Below are 16,450 nucleotides of genomic sequence, written 5' to 3' on the forward strand. Positions count from 1 at the left end.
CCAAGGAATTTCAGGAAGGGGGAAAGCCCAAGTGCTGAAATGCCAAATGCCAACAGACTTGCTGCCGCAGCATAACCGTCTACATCTCATGATTGAACATCTGTGCTAAGATCAGGGCTAAGGACCTCCTATCCATGTGCAAAGTGCTCAATTGCCCAAATAAACTAAGTATCCAAATATACAATTTCACAAAATATGATGGGACCCGATGCCTTTCCTTTCTTCCTTCTCATCCACAATGAGGTCAAGCGGCATCCATAACACCTCATACTAATACTTTAGTCACTTTTCCCCACTATAGGATGGGTATTAAGAAACAGCTCAAGACTCGTAGATCAAGGATGTGTACTCCTTTTTTTTATATTACTACAACTCTTTTAAGGGATATGGTGTCACCATTTTTACATAACAAAAAATATCCATGTCTCACCAAATGGGGAGCAAACCTAATGATCACATTATCAAGGGCTTCTCAATGGGAACATACCAAAAGTTTTGTATGCTAGCATACAAGAGGCTGCTGTATGCTACCATACCAACCTTCCAGTATGCCAATGCTAGATACAAGACACCACTGGATTTGCTTTATGCGTTCTTTGACACTCCTCAGCAGCATTCCGGAAAGCTGTCAGAGCTGTCTAGAAGCATTCAGGTTGACATTCTTTGGATATGGCTGAACAGGTGGATATGGGTTGAAAGCCAGACCCTCCAGCACTAACAACTCATCTAAGAGAGCCATCTTTTCTGCTTCAAACTCTTTAACCTCATCCTCCGTCTTTTCAAGCTCCTCCGCAAGTCTAAAGCTTTCTTCCTCCAGGGTCAAGTACTTACGTTTTAGAGCCCTGTACATACTGCGGCTATCTCCTTCAGTGACAACCATCATATCTACCACTGGTCTTGCCGGTGGAGAAGCTGCCGATGACGAAATATTTCGTGTTTCCTCAAAAGCATTTGCCTGCTTGGTCTCCCTTGCACCTTTCTTTGTTGTCTTTGCCACGTTTGAAATAGGAGCCTTTCCTGCTTGAGATGTACTTCCAAGCACTGAGGGTGTCTTTGGTTGGAGCAATGCTACCTGCTTTCTTTGTGGCTTTGCCTTCGGCTTATATGAAGAACGGTCAGAGGCAACAGAGAGATCCTGCATTGTCAGATTATGTAAGGGAATGTCCTTGTACTTCTTTGACAATACCTGGACAGAATGGATACAATGAGCAAAACAATTAGGTTTCCCCGCAAACTCATAAATGTATATCAAACATGACAGGGTCTTTCTGCATTACAGAGTAAAATTTTGTAGCAATATTTAAATCACAGACAAGAGTGCTCCATCCACAACACACTACACCATCACTGAGCTACCAAAAGCTTGCCTCAAAGGACATAAAGGTCACATGCAACCTCCATGCCATGGCCTAGCCCAATAGACACGTCCAATCAACAAATACCCTCCCCACAATAGAAGATACAGCTACATACCTGACAACTTCCCTCCCCTTTTCAATGGGTGGCACAGGAAAATACAGCAGCTTGTCCAAGATTTCCAGTAAGTAGTTAAGATAATGAGCAAGACACGGTGTTAAAACTAATAGGGGGGATATTTAGCCTCTATGAAGGCTACTGCTCCCCTGTTAATATTCTCACTATAAGATACAAATTTAATGACGGTTTCTCCCTCTACATTCTCAATAGCATGACCCCAAATATCACCCAATAGCTCTCTGTTGTCTTCCCACCAGTAGGATTGTCAATTGATTGCAGCAGGGCAGCATTCCAACCCTCAGCTGCAAATTTAATGACACTTGCTCCCTCTACCTCCTCAATAGCATGACCCCAAACATTCACCAGTAGGAATGTCAATTGATTGCACAAAAAAAGACCTCCTTTGAGAACAAGCAATGAACTCATGGATGGAATGGGGCTTATTATTATTGTATCCATCCAGACTGATTGTGACCCCGAGCTTTTTCAACACCTCAAAGATGATAATGCTATATCGATATTTACTTTCTCATCACCTAAGAATCTGATTCTAACATCTCAGAGCTCGAGGGAGTACAAGTGGGGCCAAAACAAGCAATCTCCCTCACAGCCTCTTCAAAAAAAACAAGGAGCTCTCGTGAAAAGGTTGGAAAGGCAATTATGATAAGCATCCTTGCAATAGCACCATCTACCTCATAAGATGCAGCTAGGCCACCATGGCTTGCAAATGTAGGCGCATGAAGTCCTATATATAATTAATTATCAAGCTGCCAAAATAAACTATAGAAAGCAGTGGATTTTAATCCATCAATACAGAAAGGTAGTCTGAGAATAAGGTAGCATGATGTGGGCACACTAGAGCTACCAGATGGGCAATCCCCAATGTAGGATTGAGCGGTCTGATGCCTCTACCTCTTGCTACATGCAGTTGTTTTGTATATGTTTCTACCTCTACAATTTTCTCAAGTGGGAGACTCTTGCATACACTAATGCCCTTCGTCTGTTAGTGCCAGGTCCACTCAAATGGAGCAGCACACTGTCGGTGCCACCTCACAAAAGTTGCATCTCCACCTTCTTGAGCATCCTTCTATGTTGAAATAGCCTGCAATAGTTACCTCCTTCCATAGTTTGACCCCTGAGGTTTCTTTCTTGAGCACATTAAGTTGCATCACTTTGAGCTTCCATGGCTAAAAGTAAAAAGCAACAATAGAAGTGGATTGAGTCTGAATTCTGCACCCCCTCATCCTGGGCCCCAAAGCCAAGTCAACAACAATGGATATACCTTTGTAAGACTAGAATAAGTCCAATCATACAAATTTAGATTTTTTTGTTGTTCAAGTTTAGCTGCTGGGGCTTCTACACCCGTGTAAGATAAAACGATGTAGTTGAACAGCTGATCACCACTTGGACGAAAATTCAAAGAATTTGCATGTCCGCTAAGGTGATAGAAAAATATACCTTTGTAAGACTAAAATAAGTCCAATCATACAAATTTAGATTTTTTTGTTGTTCAAGTTTAGCTGTTGGGGCTTCTGCACCCGCGTAAGATAAAACGATGTAGTTGAACAGCTGATCACCACTTGGACGAAAATTCAAAGAATTTGCATGTCCGCTAAGGTGATAGAAAAATATACCTTTGTAAGACTAGAATAAGACCAATCACACAAATTTAGATTTTTTTGTTGTTCAAGTTAAGCTGTTGGGGCTTCTGCACCCACGTAAGATAAAACGATGTAGTTGAACAGCTAATCACCACTTGGACGAAAATTCAAAGAATTTGCATGTCCGCTAAGGTGATAGAAAAATATACCTTTGTAAGACTAGAATAAGTCCAATCATACAAATTTAGATTTTTTTGTTGTTCAAGTTTAGCTGTTGGGGCTTCTGCACCCGCGTAAGATAAAACGATGTAGTTGAATAGCTAATCACCACTTGGAAGAAAATTCAAAGAATTTGCATGTCCGCTAAGGTGATAGAAAATTATACCTTTGTAAGACTAGAATAAGTCCAATCATACAAATTTAGATTTTTTTGTTGTTCAAGTTTAGCATGAAAGTGCAATGAAGTTTGCAAACTCAAATTACTATGCGAAATTCAAACAAACAAATCTCAAACTTGAAAAATGGTTGCACTTTTACAAAATGCACATAATCAAGACTTGATCATGAACAACCAAGAAAAGCTGCATGCAATTCAAATGTCCACATTGGTGACACATCGTTTTAATATGCAAGTACCAGCTTGTGAGTGCCAAGTTAAGAAACATTGAAGCAGCCACTAAGTGATCAGTTGTGATGAGTAGTTATGTGCTTGGATGGTTATAACAAGTACAAACTTGTGATGCCAATGAAGCACATCACACACATATAATTTGCTTCAGTGTTGGAGATTCAAGATCGCACAATGACATGCTGCAGGAAGGTGACAATTAGATAGATGCATGTAACAATTAGAGTGGCATGGCTGCAGCGCTGCACAAGTGAACGTTAAAGATTGGACAAAGCTGCATATCTAATGACGCATGTACCAAACTAGGGCAGTGAGCTTCCAATGTCAGATGTTGTCAGTGGAGGTGAGGCTCACATGCATGTTTGCATTGTGATGCTGCAATGCAACAGGCAACTAGAGAGGTTGATGGGACATCCTTCACAGCTTGACACCCTTATTTTTAATGGACATCCTTCAAAGCTTGACACCCCTATTTTTGGCACAGCCAAAAAAGGATGGCTATAATAGAATGGAAAATGGGCTGCATTAGCAAGGTGTTAGCACTATTTGGCACTAGGGCGTGTTTTAGCAAGAGAAGGGTTAAAAGGGTACTTTACGAGGACACTATATGAATCAGTCCTCACTTGCATTATGTCTTACGCTTGATGTGACATCTCTACTCCACTCCCTAATGTACACAGCTCTCCTACTCCCTTCTACCGGTGCACACTTTATCTTTCTTGCTCTCTCTCAACCCATGCTTCCTCTTCGACCCTCCTACAGCAGCGGGACATCGCAGCAAGGAGCGGAAGTGGGCAATGGTTCAAGATGGAAGTCTTAACCAAACCTTAACTCAGCTCCCACAATCAAAACACAGCTCCCTGGTGAATTCACACTTGAGGAAACGAAGCCAAAACTGGCTGGGAACCCAAATCACAGCAAGGGAAGTCAATTGGCAGCACCAAGGAACAAATCGCACTTGAAGAAGGAATCCGTTTGGAAGCTGGAAACTATGAACAGCGAGCAAGAATACCAACGATGGAGCTGAGAAACAATTCGTTGTAGAGAGAGAACGAGGAAGTAGAGGGGAGAGAAACAACAATGCTAGGGGCCAGAAAGAAAGGCTCCGCCCCCCCCCACCCCCCAAGGTCTTTACTGCAATAGAATAACTTTGTACAACTGGCTCATAGAGGAAGACAATCCTCAAGACTAATTAGAGATTAGGGGCTCTTCTTTTTTAGACTAGGCCTAGCTTGTGTTTTTCCAAAAGCTGAACCTGCTTTCTAGCCTAGAATAGACTACTTTGTACAAAAGCTAGCTTTTACTGCTTTTCTTCATTGAAAAAGCACTTTTCCCCAAGTGGGGGGCTTTTGACTCTAGTGGGCCCTCCATAAAGTGGGGCGCCACTTATTCTTGTGATTTGGCTCTTGTGAGACCTGCTTTTTGGCACTTGCTATTTGAATTTTGGGCCTTTTTGTACTCTTCTTGGTCCTACATATTCAATAAACATTGTCCAACACTTTAACCCATTAGAGGTTAGTCCCATGCATGCATTCTAGTTCTTGGACTAATCCTAGTCCCTTGTGGGTGTCCTCACTGTTCTCTTTTACCAATGCAAATCAAAGTAAATAAAACTTATTCTAGTTAACCAAAGACAACTTTCTTTGACCGAAGTCAATCTAATAAAGATTCCCCTTTATTTCTTGGAAGGAGCACCAACTGATGACATCCCTTCGGCTTCTAAAAAGCTTCTTGATACAATTGTAACACTTGAGGATACTCCAAGAAGAACTACTCATCTACCCACTTGACATTGAGCGCCAAATAGTTCTTGAACTTGACAATTGCCTCTAGATCCTTTCTTCTCTATGTGCTACACAATATGTTCTAGTTGGACGATTTTTTCCATCTCTTCCACCTCTGGTGCCTCTTCTTGAACTGGTTCTGTGGGTTTTGGTCCTTCATACTTCCAAAGAAAACTTAATGGAAAAGCATTGTGAATCTTCCAAGTTTTTGGTAACTCTAGTCGATATGGCACTTCATTATGGGCTCACTAATCTGGGATGGCTCATAGTATCTGGGAGACAACTTCGGGTATACCCTTTCTTTTCCTTTCATCTTTCTAAGTTTGGCCTTTGCGAACTTAAGGAGTACCGAATCTCTTTGTTGGAGGTTCATCTTTTTAAGTCTGGCTTTCTCAAACTTAAGGAGTACCCAATCTCCTTCTTGGAGGTTCATCTCTCTCCTATGCTTATCTGCAGCTTTCTTTTGCTTTTGCTGTGATCTTTCGATTGCTGTCCGAACCTAACAGAAGGCTATATTGAGGTCTCGATGTTAGAAACAACCACCTATAGAGGGTACACGCAGCGGAAGATAGATAAGATAGCATATGAGTTCACACAGTGGGGTTGGGCATGGAATCACAAACTTCTTTAATTTGTGTGCTCATCAAATATGTGAGCAAGCCAGTAAATAAACAATGCTCCAACAGAGATATAGAACCAACAAAATATATTTCTGTCCAAAAGGACACAATACAAAAGGCCCACCAAATCGTGGTCCTCTGTCCTTACCAAAAGGATGCTGTCCTACTAGCTCCATGGCACTTCTAGAACCCTAAGCTTGTGTGCTCTCCTTGCTGAGCTTCAGTAGAATTTGTCTCTGTGCCTTGATCCCTGCTCCTTGCTGCCCTAGAAGACAGCCAAGGATGCAGCCCCTTCCTGAGCTATGTCTGCAGCTCTTCAACATCCACTAGATCCCCTGGATGGTGGCCCAAATATGTTGCTCCGCTGCTCCAATCTGCGGAATCAGGAAAAACCGAGGAAACAGAGTTTTCGGCCCCCGCCAAAACGGAAGAAACGGCAATATGGTACAATTTATGTATAAAAAATTAGATTTTATACATAATACAATTATCGATAGAGTGCAAATTATACATAATACAATTATCTAAACTGGAAGCATCATGCATGCTTCTATGATTCTAAATTCCTATGATGATTGATCTATCTAGTATCATCTATTATCCATGAATGATGCTTCAACAATCAACATGTGTCATGAACTAAGTTCTAAGTTCTAACTTATAACAAGTTTGAAGTTACAACAATCTGAATTTTGAGAGGGAGGATGGAGAGGTGAGAAAGGATGGAGAGGTAGGAGGAGGATGGGAAGCTGAAAGAGGATGGAGAGGTAGGAGTCGGAGGTAGAAGGAGGATGGAGAGGTAAGAGAGGAGAGGTAGTGGAGGGATGGAGAGCTAAGAGCATGCTAACGATGGAGAGCAGCTGCCATCCTACAGGATCGAGAGGATGGAGAGCACGCTGCAGCCTATAGGGTGGAGAGCAGGCTGCGGGTGCCAGGGCCCAGGAATCAAAGATGGAAAGGCTAGAGAGCAGTAGGATGGAGAGCAACAGCACGGGAGGCGGTGGAAACGACGACAGGAGGTGAGAGATTGGCAAAAAACGGTTTAATCAAAAGAGAGCGAAAAATAGTTTAATCAAAAGAGGGCCAACTTGAAAAAAAAAAAAACAGTGATTACGAAACGGCGTTCCTAGAAGAAATGCCGTTTTCGTTTTCATGCTTTCGTTTCCAAGCCACAAACAACCGTTTCCAGTAACTATGATCTGCTTACAATCAGACGATGGAGAAGCCCTGAAACCAGCCTTCAGTTAACTAAAGGGAAGTAAACTGTAACTAACTTAGGATGCACTTCATTCACAACCGCATTGCGACATTTCCAGGTACTTCCATTAGTTAAATTCCACTTAAATACACCTGTAAACACACCACTGCCCAAGCCAATACTTGGCATCAGCTCACATATCTGCATCTGTCAAGAACGGGATGACTCCACTGTATGCCTTTTCTGGTAAGAAACCTTCAGCTGCACATTTCAGAGTTTTGGATGTGACTGTTTTGTGCATGTCCCTGATGCTACCAAGACCAAATGGAAACCGAAGAGCCGGAAGTGTATTTTCTTGGGCTACAGTGAAGAGGCGAAGGGTTACCATCTCTATAACCCTGTTACCAAGAAGGTAATTGTAAGTCGCGATGTGGTCTTCTCAAAACAGCCGCATCAATTGGAGGAGGATGCTTCCTTCCCAGACAACCAGGACCAGGATATCCATCCAGTACCACCACCAACAGCAGACCAAACTCCCCCAACGGTGCTTGGGAGGATTCAAGATAAAGAAGATGAAGAAGAGCCTGCAGAACCACAACGGCAACGGCCATTTCCGAAGTGGGTAAAGCAGCTTTTGGACAGCAGAGAACCTCCAACCATTGAGGAGGAACCATCCGAACACCACCGGTCCAAGAGATTAGAGAAGCAAAGAAGGGCGCAGAAACACTTGGTCAATTACGCATTGATGACAGAGGTGATCCGTGCTGAAGAACCCAAGTGTCTTAAAGAGGCACAGGGTGATGATAGGTGCATGGAGGCTATGCAGTCGGAGTATGGCTCCATAATGAAGAACAACACTTGGGACCTTGTAAATCCACCACCAAAACGTAAGGTAATCGAAACCAAGTGGGTGTACAAGACCAAGTACAAGTCCGACGGCACGTTGGATAAGTACAAGGCTCGGCTCGTGGCAAAAGGATTCGCACAGGTACATGGTTTTGATTATCAGGATACTTTTGCTCCCACAACTCGACTAACCACAATTTGCAGTGTTTTGGCTTTAGCTGCCCAGGGAAGTTGGCCCGTCTTTCAGATGAATGTAAAATCCGCCTTTCTGAATGAAGATCTCAAGGAGGAGGTATACGTGGAACAACCACCAAGTTTTGAGATCCCCCGTTCAGAAGGTAAAGTCTGCAAACTGAAGAAGGCACTTTACGGGCTGAAATAGGCCCCACGAGCGTGGCATCAGCGAATTGATGCCTACTTTCTGCAAAATGGGTTCAGAAGGAGCCCATATGATGCAAATTTGTATATCTTCAGAGAAGGAGGCAAGTGTATGATCGTGGTCCTTTATGTGGACGACCTTGTCATAACAAGGAATCATGAAGAGAAGATCTCGCAGACGAAGCATTTGCTAGGAAGAGAGTTTGAAATGACAGACGTCGGACTGATGCATTTCTGTTTAAGGATTGAAGTTTGGCAAGAGCCGAAACAGATCTTCATTCCACATCTGAAGTATGCTGGAGAGATACTGAAGGCATTTGGCATGGCTGAGTGCAAGACAGTTGGTACCCCTCTGAAGGTTGACGTGAAGCTCTCAAACGAGGATTCATCACCACTGGTGGACGAAGCGAAGTACAGAAGGCTTGTAGGCAGCTTGATTTACTTGTGCAACACGCGACCGGACATAAGCTTTGCGACTGGTGTACTACAAGGATGCGGGTGCTGAAATACATCAAAGGCACACTTGATTATGGCATCAACTATACCAAGGGCAACATCTTGACCGGATTCTGTGACTCGGATTGGGCAGGAGACGTGGACAGCAGGAGATCGATGACAGGTTATTGTTTCTCACTTGGATCTGGAGCTGTGTCATGGGTCAGCAAGAAGCAACCCACAGTTGCTCTTTCTTCTACCAAGGCTGAGTACAAATCTGCATGCTTTGCTTCTTGCGAAGCAATGTGGTTGAGGAGGATTTTGGGGGACATGGATGTAGTGCAGAACAAGCCTACGCAGTTATCATGTGACAATCAGAGTTGCATGGCGATTGCAACGAACTCGGTGTTCCACGCTCGCACAAAACACATAGAGATTCAATATCACTTTGTACGCGAGCTCATCATGGATGGAGAGGTCGACTTGGTGTACTGTCCGACTACAGAGAATGCTGCGGACATCTTCACGAAGGCTCTTGGAAAAGACTTGCTGGAGAGGCATCTTCATCGACTTGGCATTGGACCAATAAAGTAAGTTCACTTGCAGGTGGACATTGAGGGGGGGTGTTAGATATCAATGCTCCACTCTCGTATAACTACGCGGGAACCAGCTAACTCTACTTGTAAGCCCCCCATATGAGGAGAAGGCATTTGAGTAGCTCGGTTATCCGGTAGGTCCTGGTTTGGACACCAGATGGGGGCCATGTGTGGTCTGATGGCTGGACGGCTTCAGATAGAGTTGGTACACTGCCAACTAGGCTACATGCAAGTGCGGGAAGGCATCCCATGACTGACCGCACTAAGGGTAGACAGAGCTTTTCCCGGGGCAGTCCACTCTCGGGTTGTGGGGCCCGTTTGGAGTCCTAGATGATCCTGGATGGCTGTGGGCCGAACGAAGACCGTAGGTTAGTTGCTCTATTTTGCGCACCAGTTCTATCGTGTGGTCGGTGGCCTATTTCGAGACCGACCCCCAGTCGACCGTGTTGGGCGGACTGGGTCTGTCACCATATTGGGTCTAACCCACTATGACTGGTGGCTATACAAGAGCGAGCCCATGAAGCCCATTTCATCACTGGCTACAGCAACCCTGATTCCTTAGCATCCAGCCTCTGTTCTCTACTGTTTCTAGCTTGCCATCAAAGCTTCTTTCATAGGAGCGCACGGTTGGGAGGCAGCGCCATCTATTGTATCAGTTCTACAGTAATCAAATTTTTTATTCTCCATACTATCTGGTTTTCTCTCTTGTGTACGAGATCCTATTATCTGTTGAGCACAGACGTATTATTTTCTTACAAAAAGTAGGCCACTTTAACCCCTCTTGGTGCCATGGTACCCATTAACCGATAGCTTCTGCATGCAAAAAAAAAATCTCTAGACTAATCCTAGTCTCTGTGGGCGTCCCCACCAAGCAAACCAAAGTGCACACCAAACATTAATTCTCTGATTGAGCGAGGTCAACCCTCTTTGACCATAATTAAGGGGATTTGATCAGCGGTCAAGGTGCCTTAATTATAACAAATCTCTCCAACTGAGGTTGGAATATCTTGGTGGACTAAAGTCGACTCTCTTGGCCTAAACCAAGTCTCCCTGACCAAAGTCGAGCCTTCTTGACCGAAGTCAAAGTGTCTTTGACCGAAGTCAATGCTTTGACCAATTAAAAGAACTCTTTGACCATAATTAAAATAAATAAGGAACTCTTTAATTATGGTCAAATAAAAGATCAACTCTTTATTTTACTTGGGAGTATTTACAACTTGGTGACAATGCTGCCTCAATGGATGATGAATGAGCCCCCAAGGTGCCCCTTTTTATAGGGGCTGGAAGCCCCAAAAATAGGCCGACCCAACAGTCCTAAACAGCCAATTGGACCTGGTCTGTAAACGGACCCACCAGCCCCCTTATGTGACTGTGAGGACCCTTTTTGGCTCTGTGTGCTGGCCGACCTGGTTGGTCAGTCAACCAGCCAGTCCAAGCCCTATATAAGGGCAGGGGGACTGCGCTTTCCGTGCTGTACCTGGCAGGGATTTAGTATGCCAGTTCCTGCAGCCTTTTGCCTTTCTCTAGGCTATATTCCAGCCCTAGATCTGGTCCATCTGCTGCTCCATACAGGTGCTTATTTGCACCATCAGTTCCGCCCTCTGTCTAGTCTCCTTGCAGCCCAGATCTGGTCTCTACCTGCGCAGACAGTCACACATTACCTGCAACCACCTCACGTCTTAGCTACCCACAAGCCACTGCAATTACCATCTTTTTATGTCCCATGGGAACTCTGCTGCCTACATGATGCAATCCGTAATACACCTAGAATACACAGCATACCTTGTATGGATTAAGGAGACAATTGTCTCACTTGAGAGTAAGTCCATGACAACGCTAGTAGGAAGTTGAAAAAAAAACATTGCGATCCAATTTGAGGCCAAAAGGCATGAAGACGTGATTTATAGAGTTGATTCGAAGATATATCTATACTTTCTTATAATTGATGTTGTTCTCTCTCTCGTCGACGCTCTCTCTCTCACACACTCTACACGTGTCACCTTCACAAAGCTCTCAAAAATGACGTTTAAAGAGAAGGAACAAACAATGCAAGAAGTGGCACAAAGGGCTTGCCGTGTGGCACCCTCTCCAGCCTTGCTCTACACGCTCCCACCCCAAGGAGAAAACAACAATGGGGCCACCGAGCACCCCTAAGGCGTGCAGCTGCCCCTAAGGTGTGCAGCTGGAGGGGGAGGAGGACGAGGGACAATTCCCCCTCCTCTACTGTCCCCACCCCAACCACTGCCACCCATTTTTGAATTCCGCAGAAGCTTCTGAGAAATTCTGGAGAAGGTGCAGGGGCGACTCAAGAACGTGCAATACACAAGGTCCGTTGCTTCCAGGAATTGATGTTCTTTAGGACTTTATTAGCATTGCCCCGTTAGGGACAGACTAGCGCATCGAGAAACATGCCTTTTTTGATGCCCTTGGAAAAGGGGCATAATCATTTCGCTAGCTAAAGGTCTTTACACACAGAGGCTCCACCCACCATAAACACTCTTCACAGCCAATGGGAATAAATAAAATCCATGGTGGGCTTTGCACACACTCACCACACTCTCTTCCTTGAGTCCTACTTGGCTGCCATATCAAGCCCAAAATCTGCCCATCCAGCGAACGGGTTGCTTTCTTGCTAGAAGAATCCAATAAATGGGCAATTCAAATTTTTCATGCATGTTTGGACGAGAAGTGTATGTGTAAAGGCTCTGCCCATGACAACCTGCCTGTCCCATTTTTTAAGTGCCCCAACAATGGGCACTCTTTGGGCGGTCTCCCCTGGGATCGAGCTGGTTTCATTTGAAATTTCCTAGCTTCAAGGGTGCCTATCGTCTTCCTCAACATTTAGACAGGCTCACCAAGGTGAATCGAAAGGCGAGCGCTCCTGCTATGGTCCTTGGGCAAGGTCTGATCCAACTGGTGGATGGACGGATTGACTGATCGATGGATTGATTCAACGGTACCTGGGCGTGGCATGCAGGTTTCAGGACAGCAAGATTACAGGGGGACGCTTCAAGGAACGATCTGGGGCATCATGAACGTAGGACTCTTATGGGTTCGAGGATTATCATTACATAGACATTAGCGTGGTGAGGGCTCCCAACAACGCAGAGATCGCCGTGGTTGTGAAGGCAGATGTGAACGAACGTAGGCTTGCGGTCGGCATCAGCCGGACAACGGAGATGAGCGATGAATTTCTGCTCATCTATCGATTGCCGACACATTTTTCGTCGTTTTGAATTTTTACAATCTCTTCTCAGCTCCGCTGCCGGATTACAAATCGTTGCCTTCCCGTCTTAGATTTTCTGTGAGATTTATTGGTACTATTGCTCTCAAGCAATCACAGCAGGAATGGCACGTAGAAATGATTGACGTAAATTCTGCAGGGAAGACGATGATGGATAATCATATGAGAGGAGAAGACGGATAGTATGTATTGCGGCTGGACAACTTGCAAGCATTCTGCAAACAGTTTTGTCTCTGTGGGCACAAGCAAAATATGAACTTTCAATGCAAAAACAAGCTTTGATCGTTCTAGGGCAGTGCTCTCGGCACCCTGTTTTTCACTTCAAAAAACGTAAGGTTCGAGCGAGCTAAAAGAGATCGGAGTGGGGTTGTGGACGCAACGCAGTGGATCAATGGGCTAAAAGGAAAAATCACCTGCTGAAGCACCAAGACGTTTGCTGTTGCAATTCGTCCCCTGCTAGAAGCTTGTACCTGTCTCCCTGCCAGACGCTTCTCCACGCCCTGTCACTATGTCGCTACAAAACTCAGGTACTCTCTCCTTCCTTCGGATTTTTGGCTTCCTTTGCAATTGTTCCGCATCTTTTTTTGCGAAATTGAGAAGTGCTTCGAGCCCAAAACACTGGCAATTGCGAGTCCCTCCTGTAAATCATGTCCAATCGCTACTTGCTTCTGGGCAAATCATGGCCAAGTGCTTTGTTAAAGCAATTGCTTTGCTTTGCTTGTATGTAGTCAAGCTTGCTCAATGTTGGTTATTAGACTGAGCTTTGCCCGTTGGAGAAAGAATGAAGGAGGCTCCCGGTGTGAAATGCTTTTAATATGTGTTTCTCTTGGTGTGAAATGCTTTTCATATGTGTTCCATTTGTGTCTCTTTACACACCCCCAAATGTGTAGTCTCGAATGGGCGCACCCCATTACACAGTGCCCAACAGGACCGAAAAACAAAGGTGATTTGCAAATATGAAGGGTGACCATTGTTGTGGACAATCAAGCTTGGAAGGGCCTAGAGAGGGCAAGACTTGGAGTCTACGTAGGGCTGGAATGTTTGGTCATGGGCTATTTGTGTGTAACGAGATGCCCGTCCCAAAAAACCCGCCTCCTATTGGTTCAAGCAATCACCCAGCAATGGTCGCCTCTTAGTTTGTAAATAGCCTCAAAAAAGCCAACTTTATGTGCATTTGAAATACTGCCCATTTGTCATAATGTCAAAGAATATTTCACGCATACCTCAAAATAAAAGTCAAAATAAACATCTAAAGATTACCACCCCATAAAGCATTATTTCCCCTAACACTAAACAATTATAATTTAATCTAAGTACACTCTCATTATCTCTCCACAAATACACTCTTTTTTTGTAGAATATCAAAATTTCATTAAAAGAAAGAGAAAAGGTTTAGCATCCTATTAAGACAGGCAGCTACATAGTATGACCTCAGGAAGGCAGTGTAGATGGTATCTTACAAGCAAACTGCAATACTTAACAAACCCCATAAATGTCCTACTAGGGGCCGGCCAAGTTTGCCTATGGAGGCAAAGCATAGTGGACCGACTTCTCTAAGATTTTCTTAGGTAGAGGAGGGAGTGGGAGCTTGGAGAGAGATTCCAAAACTATTACCTCTGGCTCCTCAATAGTAGAACTAAAATTGCCAGTCGCTTCTGAATCACCGGTCTTCCAAGTGGAGTGACGTATGGTAGGTGTGTATGTTCAACATGAGCAAAGGATGCATTTTGGCAAGACGACATTGTCGTCTTACCAAAATGCATGCAAGCTCAAGCATGGGTAGGTGGGTGCTATTTTTAAATTATCATATGTGTGTGTGTGTGCATGCATGCACACACACACATGAGCGTGCATGTGTGCATGCGCACATGCACACACACACCTCTTTCTCAAATTACTTACCCCCCTTCCTCAAAACACACACACACACTACAAAAATATAAATTTAAAAATGTATCATAGTTGTATTAGATTTCTATGTGTGTATGTGTGTTAATGTGCATTGTGGGAAGGGGGTAGTCCATGATTTTCTTTAAAGAAAGTGCCTAGCCACCTATGCATCAGCCAATGCACATTTTACAAGATGACATTGCCATCTTGCTAAAATGCTCGTTGGTCACACATAGCGAGCTAGGCACTTTTTTTTTTTTTTTTTTAAAGCATGCACCCCCCTCCCCCAATGCACACACACACAAAAAACTAAAATACAAAAATTAAAAAAAGACAAAATTGTGTGTTTGTGTGTGTGTGTGTGTGTGTGTGTGTGTGTGTGTTGTGGAAGGGGGATTCATAGGTGGCCATGTGGATTTTTTATTCTTTATTTTTAAAACTAATCATGCACCCCCTCCCGTAACACACACACACACACAAACAACAAACACACACGCACGCACGTCGCGCACACACGCACACATGCACGCAGGCACACACACACATTCCCTCTATCATCAATTGAGATGATGAGATCTAATTTGTGTGTTAGTGTGTATTTGGGGGGGGGGGGGGGGATATGGTTTTAAAATACCTAAGCACTCTCTCTCTCTCTCACCCATATAGACACATAGATAGAAAATAAAATACAAATGAAAATAAGCTTAATACATCTCATAATTTTGCTATTAAAAGAAATATTTAATTACTTCCAACAAGATAAATAAACATCTATCAACAAAACCTTTTATTATCAAAATTGTGAAATTTTGTTACAACCACCAAAAGTGTCAAAAATTGTTACCACCAAAAACTATTACAACAACAATAATTGAAATTTTTTGTAGGAGGTAAACTTCGGTTGGGATGGTCTAGACTTTCTAGGTTAGATCTTGGTAGATATAATGCCAGGTGGCAGAGTGCATGGGTTGAATGAGTATTGGAGAATATCTCAACTCATGGAGTTGCAACCTAGGCTTTGATTGTGGTTAATTTTGCGGAGGATCTCTTGGCTTCTTATGTGGAATTGCGCCAGGATGATCGGCCTTTTGAGACGTTATTTATCTACTCATGGCGAGATGTGGTGAAGTCGTGGACCCTTTCCAAATGTTGTCTTTTGTAGTTAATGGAATACAAGTGCAGAGTCTGTCATTTTATGCATCCTTCTTTTGTGTGATGTCTATGGAAATCTATCCATATTTCATACATTCCATGTTGTAATTATATTCATGGATTATTTTAGTTGGTATCAAAGCAAGTGAGGAGATGGATTCAAAAGCTAAGTCGGTCAAATTAGTGACTTTCAATGGATCAAAATTTCTTGCATGGCAACTAGGGAGCCAACTCTATCTGATGGAGAAAGGCTTGTGGCCTGTCACTTGTAGAGCAAAAAAGGATTCCAATTCTAACAAATCTTCTCAGTGGGAAGTGGTTCGGGCCAAGTTGCACTTCCAATAAGTGTTTTGAGCTGTGTATTTCGCTTCGGGATTGTTTTTGTAGCCCATACTCTTGCACTCTCAAGTGCATTTGCAAATACTCTACATTGTTGGGTGCATTTGCAGTTACTTTATAGTTGTGGATGCTTTTGAGCTCCATTGGATGCATTTGAGCACTCGTGGGTGTGCTATTTCATATTTGGGTTGTGCATTTTTAGTTTGGGATAGCACTTCAAATTGCAGCAAAGTGTAGTGATTGGTTTATGCCATTTTTGCAAT

At 43.7% G+C, this 16,450-nt stretch overlaps 1 protein-coding gene across 5 annotated transcripts; it reads right to left on the reverse strand.

Annotated features, from left to right (window-relative positions):
* Positions 1–265: 265 nt before the first annotated feature.
* Positions 266–13,596, reverse strand: LOC147884631 (uncharacterized). 5 transcript variants are annotated; one of them, XM_087397580.1, is made up of 3 exons: positions 13,220–13,596; positions 6,258–6,483; positions 266–1,186 (listed from the first exon to the last, which is right to left on the reverse strand). In XM_087397580.1, the coding sequence occupies exon 3, from the start codon at positions 1,139–1,141 to the stop codon at positions 629–631; it is 513 nt and encodes a 170-aa protein (XP_087253706.1). In that variant the 5' UTR covers positions 1,142–1,186; positions 6,258–6,483; positions 13,220–13,596; the 3' UTR covers positions 266–628. The 5 variants fall into 5 exon arrangements, with proteins under 5 accessions (XP_087253706.1, XP_087253705.1, XP_087253704.1 ...); XM_087397579.1 differs by lacking the exons at positions 6,258–6,483; positions 13,220–13,596 and adding an exon at positions 3,287–3,364; XM_087397578.1 differs by lacking the exons at positions 6,258–6,483; positions 13,220–13,596 and adding an exon at positions 2,935–3,017.
* Between the last annotated feature and the right edge of the window lie 2,854 nt (positions 13,597–16,450).

This window comes from Dipteris shenzhenensis, chromosome 26 (genome assembly GCF_047967505.1).
Source record: "Dipteris shenzhenensis isolate YYH24624 ecotype China chromosome 26, Dip_SZ_1.0, whole genome shotgun sequence".
NCBI lineage: Eukaryota > Viridiplantae > Streptophyta > Polypodiopsida > Gleicheniales > Dipteridaceae > Dipteris > Dipteris shenzhenensis.

What these genes read in the sequence shown, in the direction of transcription:
- LOC147884631 (XM_087397580.1), bottom strand. Translation starts at nt 1,141, where the DNA reads ATGCAGGATCTCTCTGTTGCCTCTGACCGTTCTTCATATAAGCCGAAG.